The 15643-nt window shown below is 41.3% G+C and overlaps 1 protein-coding gene across 3 annotated transcripts in view; it reads right to left on the reverse strand.

The window, feature by feature from the left end:
- The window catches only part of LOC126480911 (centromere-associated protein E-like), a 588622-nt gene that overhangs the window by 304064 nt on the left and 268915 nt on the right, over positions 1-15643 (reverse strand). For all 3 annotated transcript variants that reach the window (XM_050104316.1, XM_050104317.1, XM_050104318.1), the window contains exon 11: positions 15082-15177. In XM_050104316.1, coding sequence (XP_049960273.1) covers positions 15082-15177 — 96 coding nt within the window. The remainder of the gene's footprint in view (positions 1-15081; positions 15178-15643) is intronic.

Raw genomic sequence — 15643 nt, forward strand, 5'->3', positions numbered from 1 at the left:
CATGCCTGAGACAGAAGTGTGCATGTGAGTAAGTGTGAAAAGTGTGTGTGTGTTTGTGTGGATGTTTTTCCTACAACCTTGAAAAAGGAGGTGCATTCTGAAAGTCAGCCAAGCTCTGTAGGTTTTGCTTATCTTCCTATCAACAATGCAGTGCTTCTGCCTTTTTGCTGAGTCATCTCCTTTACTCCTAAATAATTTGCATTCCACACTAAAAAAGCTGGCCTTCCTTCATTCATTTTCTCTGTGATGAAATGTACGTCGCACCTCTGATGGACACTGTCACTGAAAAAGTGAGCAAATAAGGTAAAATCCTATCATCCAACTTAGCATATGCATTCCCATAACAAAGAAATTTCTGCCAATAGTCACTATTACTTCCCAGTACTCTGTGCCACAGTGGTACAAGATAAACAACAGTATTTTATATCTTGGCCTTCAGGCCTAGCAGCATTTGTTTGTTACAGGTCCCATCACTGCATTCAGCTTACTTATGATATCAATCCTTTCACTACTATTCACGCTGCCATTAATTTGTAAGTAGGACCCAAGGTATCAAAGTATGCTCACATTCCTCACTGAGTCTGTTCTTTGTAGAATTTCAAGAAGCAATCATAACCCTGAGAAAGTGCATGGTATCTTCTTCCGTAATTCTGACGAAGTGGTGTGTATGATGATCAACAATAGGAGTGGACTCCAACTGTCAGTGGAATAATGTTGGATGGACCAGCTGGACAGTGCATGCAGTACTTTGTTTCCCTACTGAAACGTACAGATTTGATGAGACAAGATTCTTTCAATTATCTTCACTCTAGGTAAAAGATGTACCAGACAACAGCTGACCGATTTAGCTCCTGTTCTTGAAAACAGTGTAGTTACTTGAGTCAACCTATCATTTGGTACTTGTCTGACATTTATTACAGCACTGAAGAATCAATCAGCCCCAATCATTTGGTACTTGTCTGATTTATTACAGCACTGAAGAATCAATCAGCCAGGAGGCTATTTCAGATGAGTTTTCCTCCTAGACCAAAGGCTCATCCTGTTCAACGTTCTTGCTAATATCTCAGCAATGATGGAATGACTTCTCCATTAATTAGTATGCCTTCTGGAACTAGCAAGCGATAAAATTCAGTATTGAAAAACGCATCAATATGCAGGTTCACCTTTGTGGGATTTGGTTCCTGCCCTGAAGCTTTTATCCATCCTTGTTCATAATGCAAATGTAATGTTCAACATCTTAGGCACTCATTTTTTGTCCCTTGGCCAAACCATATACTGTATTTTTCTCTCTCCATCTGTCATTTTAGATTAATCATATAACACAGCACAGTACAAGCTGGGCAAGAAGTTCCCGTATCCCTGTAACCCATGTTTAGTATCAAACCTTGTTATACCGGTTGGTAGCTATACTACTTCCTATCAATTGTTGGAATTCATGTTTACACATTTTTGCAGATGCAGACGAGTTTTAATCTGTAGCCATGGCAGATGTGAATGGTAATTGTTACACTATTGAGGAATGCTTAGCGACAAGTCTGTGGGTGCATGAATGACAACACACAGGGTGGACAATTGAGACAGATTATGGAAGCATTCCAAGAAAAATTTAATAAGGCTCCAACATGAAAGGCAACAGCTCTGGATTAGGAAAGACATGCTTGTGCTTGTGCTTTTGCTTTTGGCAATGTTAAAGACAGAGTGCAGTGTGGAAGGAAGAAAACACAAGAAGAAACATGTCAGAGTCTCTGCTTCAATTGAACAATTTCCTATTAAGCCAACACATAAATGTGCTTCGGAACGAGTGCAGTGTGGAAGGAAGAAAACATAAGAAGAAACATGTCAGAGTCTCTGCTTCAATTGAACAATTTCCTATTAAGCCAACACATAAATGTGCTTCGGAACTCGATATACAGAGGGCAACAATACAAGGTCACATAAATAAAGATCTTACGACCCAACCCTTTTGACCGACTTTCACAAATAAGTTGTCAGTTACAGACCAGAATAAGCATACTGTAGTGTGCCATGCTTTGTTAATGCTATTTCCAAATGCAATGAACCATGCCGAGGTTATGTTTTCATATGAATGTGGCATCTATTACTGCTCACATGCTACAAAATTGTCGTTTTGGCCCAAGAGAATCCTCATTACACAGTCAAGTTAGAAAGCAATCCACCTCATGTAACGATATGGGCAGTGACAACAACACAACATTTGCTTGGACCATACTTTTTTGAAGGCACTGTGAATGACACAAACTATTCACACTGAAGCACCAAAGTAACCGGTATAGGCATGCATATTCAAATACAGAGGTATGTAAACATGCAGAATACTGCCCTGCAGTCGGCAACACCTCTTTAAGACAACAAGAGTCTGGCACTGTTGTTAGATTGATTACTGCTGCTACAATGGCAAGTTATCAATATTTAAGTGAGTCTGAACGTGGTATTATAGTCACCGCACAAGCGATGGGGCACAGCATCTCTGAGGTAGCGATGAAGTGGGGATTTTCCCGTATGACCATTTCACGAGTGTATTGTTAATATCAGAAATCTGGTAAAACATCAAATCTCTGACATCGCTGCAGCAGAAAAAGATCTTGCAAGAACAGGACCAACGATAATTGAAGAGAAGTGTTCAACGTAACAGAAGTGCAACCCTTCTGCAAATTGCTGCAGATTTCAATTATGGGACACCAAAAAGTGTCAGCATGTGACCCATTCAATGAAAAATCATCAATATGGGCTTTCGGAGCCAAAGGCCTATTCATGTGCGCCTCGCCTTGGCCTGTCTGCACCGACACTGAACTACTGACGACTGGAAACATGTTGCCTGGTCAGATGAGTCTCATTTCAAATTGTATCGAGCGGATGGATGTGTATGGGTATGGAGACAACCTTATGAATCCATGGACCCTGCATGTCAGCAGGGGACGTTCAAGCTGGTGAGGCTCTTTAATGGTGTGGGGCATGTGCAGTTGGAGTGAGATGGGACCCCTGATATGCCTAGATACGACTGTGACAGGTGACACGTACGTAAGCATCCTGTCTGATCACCTGCAAGCATTTCACGTCCATTGTGCATTCCAACGGATTTCGACTTTTCCAGTAGGACAATGAAACACACCACAAATCCAGAATTGCTACACAGTAGCTCCAAGAACAGTATTCTGAGTTTAAACACTTCTGCTAGTCAACAAACTCCCCAGACATTAACATTATTGAACACACCTGGGATGCCTTGCAATGTGCTGTTCAAAAGAGTACTCTTACAGATTTACAGACAGCACTCCAGGATCCACGGTGTCAATTGCCTCCAGCACTACTTCAGACATTAGTCGAGTCCATGCCACATCGCATCGCGGCACTTCTGCATGCTCAAAGGGGCCCTACATGATATTAGGCAGGTGTACCAGTTTCTTTGTCTCTTCGGTGTATATATCCTGTAACTGGTATCAGTCTTGATCATTATATTTATTGATTTTACACTGTCATGTGTTTCGGCCTTATGTCTTTCTCAAAGACGCTAAGAGCACTCACTCAAGAACAATGATAAAATACATGAAATGCACATCGTAAAAAATAGAGGTAGAACTCATCTATAACATATTCTTAAGTAAAATGAAATTAAAGTTGTCAAATATGGACACAAAGTACCTGGTTTACTTTCATTGTTAGGTTTTCATTGTCTGGGGGGTTGGGTTGATTAGGGAGGAGGAGACCAAACAGCGAGGTCATTGGTCTCATCGGACAGTGAAGGAAGTCAGTCGTGTCCTTTCAAAGGAACCACCCCAGCATTTGCCTAAGGCGATTTAGGGAACTCACAGAAAACCTAAATCAGGATGGCCGTACACAGGATTGAACTGCATCCTCCTGAATGCGAGTCCAGTTTGCTAACCACTGCACCACCTCGCTCAGTCTGGTCTACTTTATTTGATGACATATGAGTGCAAACTGACTCTGGATATTAAATTATGAATTTATTGTAATACTTTATTCAACAGATGGATGTTCACTTATTATGTAATTATATTTTTATATGTTGACGCCATCTTGAGGAGATAATTTCCACCAGTCTCCTTACACTAGATGGATGTTTGTAAGATAAGAAACTGGGTGATGTAAAAGATATAATAGAATGTTATCTGTCATTTAGAATGACATTGTATCAATCAATCGTATCAGGTTTCTGTATTTCCAAATATAAAATTTTCATTAAAATCAGCTTCTTCACCTAATACTTCGATGTGTACAGGGAGTCAGTTAGCACTCAAATGTCATCAATTAATGCAGACCAGATACTTTGTATTCATATTGGACAACTCTAGTTTCATTTTACCTAAGAATGTGTTGCAGATATTTGGTGAGTTCTGCCTCTTTTGATGGAACTTTACCAATGTATTTTCACTGATACCATTTCTTGTATTTCTCTCATAAGGCCTTTGAGAAAGGTGTAAGACCTAAATGCATAAGGCAGTATAAAATTAATAAATACAGTGGTCAAAACATATCATTTACTCAGTACAGTAAAAATGGCCACAACATCTCACAAAATATTTGTGCATTTTGCTGCCATTATTTGCACATGTTACAAACATGCTTAATACATCAACTTCAGGAAACTGGTTTCGCATGATGCATACATTTGCAGCTAGATGAAGCACCTCCAACTATGTTCTTGAAATGCTTGAGTTTCTAATGAACGCTTTCAGAAGAGTGGACAGGCTGTGGTTCATCAGCAACGCCAGTTCCCTTGAAATTGTCACCCTGACCTCACCACAGACGACAACTCGTTATGGGGACTCATGAAAGTGTATGTATCTGAATGTCATTATTCTACAAACAGAGAACGGCACAATGCTGTTTCGAGGATGCGTTTGGTGTTGTAACACTGGACATGCTCAAAAATGTGTCAATAAGAACATGTAGGAGTATGTAAACGTATTTACAGCATGATGGGGAACATACTAATATCTTGGATACTTAATAAGAAAGTATGTACTTGTGCTAAAACAAATAAAATTAATTAGCATTCAGTAACAGGGGTTATGGGACTTCTCGCCCACCCCGTATGCTCTCTTTCTTTCACTTTTTGGTGACCATAAATGCCTGCAGCTTTTTTGTGCTTGTTGGTTTATTACTTCTTAAATATTATTATTATTATTATTATTATTATTATTATTATTGTAATGTTTTGGCACTTTACTTATAGTCATTCACCTTCTTGCTCCAGAACAAAATGTAAGTCTGAATAACAACATCTTCATTTAATACAGTTTTTTAAATATTCTTTATTCATGACTGAACCAATTTCATAGCACAAAACACATTTAGGAGACAATAGGATAGAGAAGGACAGAACAAAAGAAAATTACAGTTTTACATCCTGTCAACTGTGGTGTCATTACAGACAGAGCACATGCTCAGATTATGAAGGAATGGAGAAGGAGATCGGTCATGCTGTTTTCAAAGGAACCATCCTGCGTTTTCCTGGAGTGATTTAGGGAAATCATGGAAAACCTAAATCTGGACGACCAGAAGAGATGTGAACCACCATCCTCCCAAATGTGATTCCAGTGTGCTAACCATTGTGCCACCTGGCTTGTTGACAGATTGGAGAGGTACGCTGGTAATTTGCTAAATAGTCATGCACGGCAGTCAAGCACAAAATGGCTACTGCTTCTATTCTTGTTTCATTAGGTAATACAGTACTGAGTCATTTGTGAGGTTTTTCAAGATCTTTCATACACATGAAATTTTATGGGATCATTGTAATTGTTAGAGATTGTATGCACTGGACCATAATTATATTGTTCTTTTTGTTGTAGTAACTTAATTACTTCTTAGCCTTATTTAATTTTGATGACTTTTGGATCTTGTGTGTTGATAACCAGTGAAATTCCTGCTCTGGAATCACAAAATATGACTGCTTTGTTGAACAGATGGAATAAATTGTCTAGTTGACTTATTGCAATTGTGATGGCTTCAACGTCACCTTCAAAATTTGAACAGTGAAATTTGATAGAAAAGAAAAAAAATTGTTATCTATTTCTATCCCAAAATTTCCTTCTTTTTCCATTAGTTGATGTGATGCCACTGACCTTCAGGGTATCTCAGATTTACTGTTTCCAATGTTGTCTCATTATCAATTTATCTTTTTCACCTTTTCAGAATTATCCATTATGTCTAGTTTGTATGGTAATGTAGACATCTCTGTATGGTTTAGCCAGCAGGAGAATCCTCAATAATACAAAAACAGTCCATACGATTTCTTAAAAGCTGTCTTCTTCTCTTGAACTTTTTTCACATATTCTGTCCACAGCTATTTCTGTCAATACATCAGGAACCAAGTTTCATGATACAGATTGTAGTGATATACAATCTCGTAAGTAATGCCCTGTAGACTGGTTTCAAGAACATAGTGCTATTAAGTATTTTTGATACCTTAGTTCCTTTTTTCCTTTGAGTGTTTGTTTCCAATTTTAAGTTCTCTGTCACATTTATATGATTTTATGTAGACTGACGTAAGTTGCCCAACAGAGAGTACTTTTATTTATTTACTTCATGCTGGTCTATTATCAGGCACATACCTATCATAAGCTGCAAAAGGAAGAGTCTAAATCCTATGCCTAAAGGACACTGTAGGAGCTGGAGGAATGAGTGTATTTAAACATCTATCATTTTCAAATTGTTGAATACCGTGAGTACTGTGTAGAGAGAAGATACTAGCAGCGGAAACAGATATTATTCACGGTTTGTTCTCTGGAAATAATTACTTTTCTGTGAGATATTATCTTCCAGATTTTAGCAGTATCACAATCATACGGTACCAATCACAGTACATGAAATACAACGGAATTACACCTAGTTGCTGAAGTTGTAGTGCTAGTGAAAACAAAAACATTTAAATGAAATATACGGCTGCTCCTTCTCTCTCCTCTTCCTTTCTTCCTCCAATGGGTCACTTACTGTTTGACAAGTGCAGCATCCCTTCTTCTCCCACAGAAAACAGCCTTAAGAAAATCACATGTAGTATGGACACAAGAGTTTCTTTGGTTTGATAACTTAAGAGTCACGCTCGCAGTTGTACAGTGGGGGCCATTACTGAATGGATGTAATATTATAAAAATTTAATTTTTTATATTTCAATTGATGTTTGCCAGCGCCTTCTGCCTGGTGGCTAGTTACAGCTCGTAAGTCACATTGCATTATACCGGACAGAACCACTTCGAAACTCATATGTTGAACCATCAGTAACTAAAGTCACGTGTTGCTGACGAGGTAACGCTACTGAACTGCGCATCTACAATTTGGCTGTCCAACAGGCGACCAGCTGCCAGAGTGGACACACCATCTGCTTTCTTCTGCTGGCAGCTTCCAACCCTGTTAGAAACTCTCCTCTCCTGCTCTCTTTGGCTGCTGCGGCGCTTTCTCTAAGCCTGCCTTCAACCACATTTTACTGAAATAAACCATCATGTCTATCATATGTGTAACTTCATCACCTCAACGGGTGCCTACTGCTTCCCCTTTCTCGCCAATCCTGACACGTTAATACAGTAAAATAGCTCTCACCTGAGCTATTCAAGACAAGGAAAATTCAGGAAAAGAGCCAGACCAAATCTGTACATCGACTTGAGGGAAGGGACAAGTTGTGGATCTCTTTAGGTTAACTTAATGACATGTATTGTTCCAGCAGTTGGTGAGTTGAGGGGTTACTACCAAACTTTTAATTCTAAAATTTACTCAAACAGGCACGAAAAATTAAAAGATCTGGGACATTTCGAGGTCAGCGCTAGCGCAATGAGTTATTCGCATGATGTTCATTGGAGTGTTGCCTGTAAACATGTGCCACATCAGTGCTCTTGGAAGAGAGCTGTGGCAGTGACGTTGCTCTGTCGTTGTGCCCACATAGTGATTTGCAAAGACGGAAAAAATCGAGATTTGAGCAGTGATTAAGTACTTCATAAAGAAATGTATGAAAGTGAAGGACATTCATGCTGATTTCCAGAATACACTGGGGGACTCTGCTCCTTCATATTCAACTGTTGCCAAGTGGGCAAATGAATTTAAATTCAGTCAGGAGAGCTTAGATGATGATCCGTGCAGTGGTCAGCCAAGATATGACACTAATACAGAAATCATTGCAAAAGTGCACAAAATGGCAATGGTGGATTGCTGATATAAAATGCATGAAATTGCTCATGCTTGTCAGACTTCATCTGAAAAGGTATATCACATTTTAACTGAAGAATTAGAAATGAAAAAATTATCTGCAAGATGTGTGCTGCAACCCTTGCGAAGTGTGCCTGCACACATGTGCCGTCGCCATGGCAAAATTACACGAACTAAGATATGAATTGTTGCACACCTGCCTTATCCACCTGATTTGGCTCCATCAGACTTCCATCTCTTCCCAAAACCGAAAATTTTTCTTGTTGGACGAAGATTCACTTCAAACGAAACACTGATAACCAGATTTTGCAGACCTGGAGGAAACTCATTTTCGAGATGGGATCAATGCACTGGAACATCATTGGACCAAGTGCATTAATCAAGAAGAAGACTACATTGAAAAACAAAAAAAGCTTCAGTGATGTAAGTACTTTTTTTTCTATTCCATTCCAAGAACTACCTTCGTATTTTTGTCTGCTAAATCGTAATGTCAACATGGTTAGCCGAGTTCTGGCAGAATATAAATAATTAAGGAGACAATTCATTAAAAAAATAGTGTTGAGTCAGTGACAAGCACGCATGAGGGAAACTTTGATAGAGTGCTATCTCACACACACACACACACACACACACACACACACACACACATTGTGCCAGCTGATCACGACTGCAGCATAGTGCCCAGAGTCGATCGCGGTCCTCTGGTTTGGAGCCGTGTGGAGGGTCTAAACCAGAGGCTCAGACGACTCTGCGACTATAATGGTTGCAAATTCATCGACCTCCGTTATTGGGTGGAGAACTGTAGGGCCCCCCTAGACAGGTCAGGCGTGCATTACACACCGGAAGCAGCTACTAGGGTAGCAGAGTACGTGTGGCGTGCACACGGGGGTTTTTTAGGTTAGAGGGACCCCCCCTTGGGCGAAGCGATAAAATACCTGACGGCTTACCAGAGAGGACATTATCATCGTTGATAAAGAACGTCCGTCCTCAGAGACCAAAAACAGGAAAAGTTAACGTAATATTGGTAAACTGCAGGAGTATCCAGGGCAAGGTTCCTGAATTAGTATCTCTTATTGAAGGAAATAGTGCGCATATAGTATTAGGAACGGAAAGTTGGTTAAAACCGGAAGTGAACAGTAACGAAATCCTAGACACAGAATGGAATATATACCGCAAGGATAGGATAAACGCCAATGGTGGAGGAGTATTTATAGCAGTAAAGAATTCAATAATATCCAGTGAAGTTATTAGCGAATGCGAATGTGAAATAATCTGGGTTAAGTAAAGTATCAAAGGTGGGTCAGATATGATAGTCGGATGCTTCTATAGACCACCTGCATCAGCAACCGTAGTAGTTGAGCGCCTCAGAGAGAACCTGCAGAACGTCGTGAAGAAGTTTCGTGATCATACTATTGTAATAGGGGGAGACTTCAATCTACCAGGTATAGAATGGGATAGTCACACAATCAGAACTGGAGCCAGGGACAGAGACTCTTGTGACATTATCCTGACTGCCTTGTCCGAGAATTACTTCGAGCAGATAGTTAGAGAACCAACTCGTGAAGCTAACGTTTTAGACCTCATAGCAACAAATAGACCAGAACTTTTCGACTCCGTGAATGTAGAAGAGGGTATCAGTGATCATAAGTCAGTGGTTGCATCAATGACTACAAGTGTAATAAGAAATGCCAAGAAAGGAAGGAAAATATATTTGCTTAACAAGAGTGATAGGGCACAAATCGCAGAATATCTGAGTGACCACCATCAAACGTTCATTTCTGAGGAAGAGGATGTGGAACAAAAATGGAAAAAATTCAGAAACATCGTCCAGTACGCCTTAGATAAGTTCATACCGACTAAGGTCCAAAGCGAGGGGAAAGATCCACCGTGGTATAACAATCATGTACGAAAGGTACTACGGAAACAAAGAAAGCTTCATCATAGGTTTAAGAGTAGCCGAATCATAGCTGATAAGGAAAAGCTGAACGAAGCGAAAAATAGCGTAAAGAGAGCAATGAGCATTGGCAAACAATCTAAACAAGAACCCTAAAAAGTTTTGGTCATATGTAAAATCGGTAAGCGGATCTAAATCCCCTATTCAGTCACTCGTTGACCACGATGGCACCGAAACAGAGGACGACCGAAGAAAGGCAGAAATACTGAATTCAGTGTTCCGAAACTGTTTCACTGCGGAAAATCGTAACACGGTCCCTGACTTCAGCCGTCGCACGGACGCCAAAATGGAAAATATTGAAATAAACGATATCGGAATTGAAAAACAACTGCTATCACTTAGTAGCGGAAAAGCATCCGGACCAGACGAGATACCCTTAAGATTCTACAGTGATTATGCTAAAGAACTTGCCCCCTTTCTATCAGCAATTTATCGTAGATCGCTAGAAGAACGTAAAGTACCTAGCGACTGGAAGAAAGCGCAGGTCGTTCCCATTTTCAAGAAGGGTCATAAATCAGATGCGAATAATTATAGGCCTATTTCGCTTACGTCAATCTGTTGTAGAATAATGGAACATGTTTTGTGTTCTCGTATTATGACGTTCTTAGATAATACAAGTCTCCTTCATCATAACCAACATGGATTCCGCAAACAGAGATCATGTGAAACTCAGCTCGCCCTATTTGCCCAAGAAATTCACAGTGCCGTAGACACTGGCGAGCAGATTGATGCCGTATTCCTGGACTTCAGGAAGGCATTTGATACGGTTCCGCACTTACGTTTAGTGAAAAAAATACGAGCTTACGGAATATCGGACCAGGTTTGTGATTGGATTCAGGATTTCCTAGAAGAAAGAACACAACATGTCATTCTTAACGGTTCAAAATCTGCAGATGTAGAGGTAATTTCGGGAGTACCGCAGGGAAGCATGATAGGACCTTTATTATTTACAATATACATAAATGACTTAGTTGACAACATCGGTAGCTCCGTGAGGCTATTTGCAGATGACACGGTTGTCTACAAGAAAGTAGCAACATCAGAAGACTCGTACGTACTCCAGGAGGACCTGCAGAGGATTAATGCATGGTGCGACAGCTGGCAGCTTTCCCTAAACGTAGATAAATGTAATATAATGCGCATACATAGGGGCAGAAATCCATTCCAGTACGATTATGCCATAGGTGGTAAATCATTGGAAGCGGTAACGACCGTAAAATACTTAGGAGTTACTATCCGGAGCGATCTGAAGTGGAATGATCACATAAAACAAATAGTGGGAAAAGCAGGCGCCAGGTTGAGATTCATAGGAAGAATTCTAAGAAAATGTGACTCATCGACGAAAGAAGTAGCTTACAAAACGCTTGTTCGTCCGATTCTTGAGTATTGCTCATCAGTATGGGACCCTTACCAGGTTGGATTAATAGAAGAGATAGACATGATCCAGCGAAAAGCAGCGCGATTCGTCATGGGGACATTTAGTCAGCGCGAGAGCGTTACGGAGATGCTGAACAAGCTCCAGTGGCGGACACTTCAAGAAAGGCGTTACGCAATACGGAGAAGTTTATTATCGAAATTACGAGAGAGCACATTCCGGGAAGAGATGGGCAACATATTACTACCGCCCACATATATCTCGCGTAATGATCACAACGAAAAGATCCGAGAAATTAGAGCAAATACGGAGACTTACAAGCAGTCGTTCTTCCCACGCACAATTCGTGAATGGAACAGGGAAGGGGGGATCAGACAGTAGTACAATAAGTACCCTCCGCCACACACCGTAAGGTGGCTCGCGGAGTATAGATGTAGATGTAGATGTAGTTCAGCTAGTAGACAGGAAAAAGGAGTTGGGCTGGAAGGGGTAGGTAGTGGAATAAAAGAGAGAAGAAGTGAGATGGGGGGTTGGGAAAGTGTGGTTACAGGTTTGCAGGGAGGCAGTAGGTGTGCAGGACAGGAATGTGGGATGGAGAGGCATCAGGTTGCAGGTGCTAAATAGGAATACAATACACGGGCAAAAGAACCATCAAGTTCATGCAGCACAGGATGGCAATGATGTGCTGGAGTGGATTGAGAGGGGGTGACAGGATACAGGAAGGGTAGACTGTAGGCATAGGATGTTGGGGCAGTGGCTTAGCAGGTTTTGAGGCCAGGAGGAACACAGGAGTGAAGGATGTGTCACAAGAATCATTTCCCCCCTGTGTAGTTCAGCAAAGCTGGTATTGGGAGGCGGCACTCTGGCATGTTATACTCAACAATGTGTTTCCCCATTGCGTGGTCAACTCTGTTCTTGGTGGACAGCTGGTTGGTGGTCATGGCCACATAAAATGCTGTGCAGAAATTGCAGCAGAACTGATATATTACATGGCTATTTCGCAGGTAGTCCTACTTCTTCTGATGTTAGGATTGGAATAGAAAGTTCTGGGTGTGGAATCGGGTAGGTCTTGTACCTTGGTCTTCCAAGGGATATGGCCTGTGTGGTTGGGAGTGCAGGTGGCATAGTAATGGACTTGGATGTTGTGTATGTTGGGCGGCTGCTGAAGAACCACTTTAGGAGGGGAAGGAAGGATTGTGGGTGTGATGACAGATACTCGAAACCCTGACAAAGGACATGATTCAATTAGTCCAGTTCAGGATGATACTGGGTGATGAGGAGGGCGCTCCTTTGCAGCTGGTCCTTGTCTGTGGTGGGAGTATAAGGGCTATGTGAAGATATGGTGCACAAACTTGTTTGCAGATGAGAGATGAGGTTCGTAGGATATTGCCTGTCTGTGATGGCCTTTGTGCACCTCCAGAATAATGGGAAAGTTAATTCTCGTCACTGCAGTGGGAGTAATTTTTTTAGAGTGGAAGGCATGACAGCTGCCAAAATGCAGATATTCTGATGGTCAATGGGCTTAATATGGACAGAGGCATAGATGGTGACATCAGAGGTGGAGGTCAATATCAAGGTAGATGGCACATTGGACCAGGTGGAGCACGTGAGAGAGGTGTTGAGGCTGTAGGAGAATAAAAATATGGTGTCTTGGCCCTGGTTCCAGATCATGAAGATATCATCAATGAACCTGAAGCAGACAAAAGGTTTTGGGTTGTGGAAGACTATGAAGATTTCCTCTAGATGGTGCACTACAGATTAGCATCGGAGGATGCCAAACAAGTGCCCCTGGCCATGCTGAAGGTTTATTTATATATCTTTCCTTCAAAGGAGAAGTAGTTATGTATGAGGATGTAACTGGTTAGGTGTGCAAGGAATTGGGTAGTGATTTAATGTCTGAAGGACACTGGGAAAGGTAGTGTTCAATAGCAGAAGTCCATGGGCATGGAGGGGGATTGGTGTATCACAATGTGAGGTTAACACTGACGAATAGGCATCCAGGTGGTAATGGGGTGGGGGTGGTCGACAGTCTGTGGAGAAAGAGATTTGTATCTATAAAATGAAAGGTTAGGCCATGCGCACCTGCATAGCATCCTCCTATACCAATCTGCATATGTGTCATCCACAGCAAACCTTCCTAGCCCCCCAAAACCCTTTGTCTGGTTCAGGTCCATTGATGATATCTTTATGATCTGGACCCCTGGCCAAGACATCCTATTCTCATTTACTCACAGCCTCAACACATTCTCTCCCTTCCACTTCACCTGGTACTCCTCAGCACAATGTGCCACTGCGTGAGACATTAACCTGCACCTTTCTGATGGCTCCATACTTACCTCTGTCTGTATTAAGTCAACCAACCACCAACAGTACAGGCATTCTGACATCATGCCTTCCACACCAAAAAATCACACCCATATAGCCTAACCATCAATCGATGGTGTATCTGCAGTGACGAGAATTTGAATACTTAGTATTTTGAAAGTTTCATAAAGGTCTTCACAGACAGGCACTACCCCAAAACCTAGCCTGCAAACAGATTTCCTCCACACATCCTCACACATCCCTAATACTTCCATCACAACCAAGAACCATCTGCAAAGGAGCACTGCCCTCATGAACCAAAATAATCCTGAACTGGAGCAACTGAATCACGTCCTTGGGCAGGGATTCGAGCAACTGAATCATGTCCTTGGGCAGGGATTCAACTATTTGCTATCATGTTCAGAAAGCGGTATTCCACTGGCCACCCGATCCACACATCATCTTGGACCATCCTTATGCTACTCTCACTTCCAACCAACCGTGTGTGAGGATGTATAGCTATGGAAGACCCAGGTCCAAGACTTGCTTGATTCACCCACGCAGTACATCCTACTGTAGTTCTTCCACAGGCTTATTGTACACCATCAGAAGCAAGACCACCTGTGAAATCACCCATGTAATACATCAGCTCTGCTGAAACTTCTGCACAGTATTTTATGTGAGCATGACCGTGAACCAGCTATCTACCAGAATGAATAGCCATCACCAAGAACAGGTCAGACCACTCAGTAATAGAACAAGCTGCTGCGCACAACATGTTCAAGTTCAATGGCTACTTTACAACATGACATCCGGATCATCCCCTCCCCCCCCCCCCCCCCCACACACACACACACACACACACACACACACACACACACACACATACACACACAAAACACAACACTTTTATGAACTACACAGATGGGAGTTATGCCTGCAACACATCCTTCCCTACCATAATTCACCTAGCCTCAATCTCTGCTAAGCCACTTTGTCACACCCCCCTAACAGTCCCTTCCTCTTCTACCTGTCATCCACTTCCAATCCACTCCTCCACATCACAGTTACCATGAGTTGCACAAACTCACCAGCTCCATGGTCTTTGTGTCTCATTCCTATCCCTTGAACCTGCTGCCATCTATAACATTTTGAGCATTACTCTTGTTTCTAAATCATCTTGTTTTGATGTGATTCTCTTTTTCCATTTGCCATCAAACCTTTCCATAAGACTATAAAAGCTTAAAAAGAAACATGGGACTAGTTTACTTACAAGTTCTTTGATACGCTCCTGTGCTTCCTTTAACTCAGCCTGAGTCATATTCAGTGTATCCTGTTGCACTTTGAGCATTTCCATTTGATTTGCAAGCTGAAAGTTTTTGTTGGATCAGATTAACAATTTCAAAATATAGAGAGAACTTAATTATTTATTACATTCACAAGCTATCTCTCTCTCTCTCTCTCTCTCTCTCTCTCTCTCTCTCTCTCTCTCTCTCCAATTAATCTAATGCAAAAAATAAGGTAATATTATAAGCAACTACTAATTAATGTTTTGACAAACTTAATAAATGTGGCTGTACCACAAGAATGACAAGCAATATGTGTTTTTTGACAGTGGTTGTGGTGTCAGCAACGGCATTCATGGGTTGGTGGTTGTAAGGTTACATTTTGGCTATGAAGGAAGTTTCGATTTCTTCACATCGGTCTGTTTGAGTATTTGTTTTCACAGCTGTTCTGAACTAATAATGTTGACTGCTGATCTGTCATCAAAATCTGTACACTGCAGAGAATTACAGTGGGTGGACAAAAATGTGGAAACACCAAAAACAAACACA

Source organism: Schistocerca serialis, chromosome 5 (assembly GCF_023864345.2).
Source record: "Schistocerca serialis cubense isolate TAMUIC-IGC-003099 chromosome 5, iqSchSeri2.2, whole genome shotgun sequence".
Classification (NCBI taxonomy): domain Eukaryota; kingdom Metazoa; phylum Arthropoda; class Insecta; order Orthoptera; family Acrididae; genus Schistocerca; species Schistocerca serialis.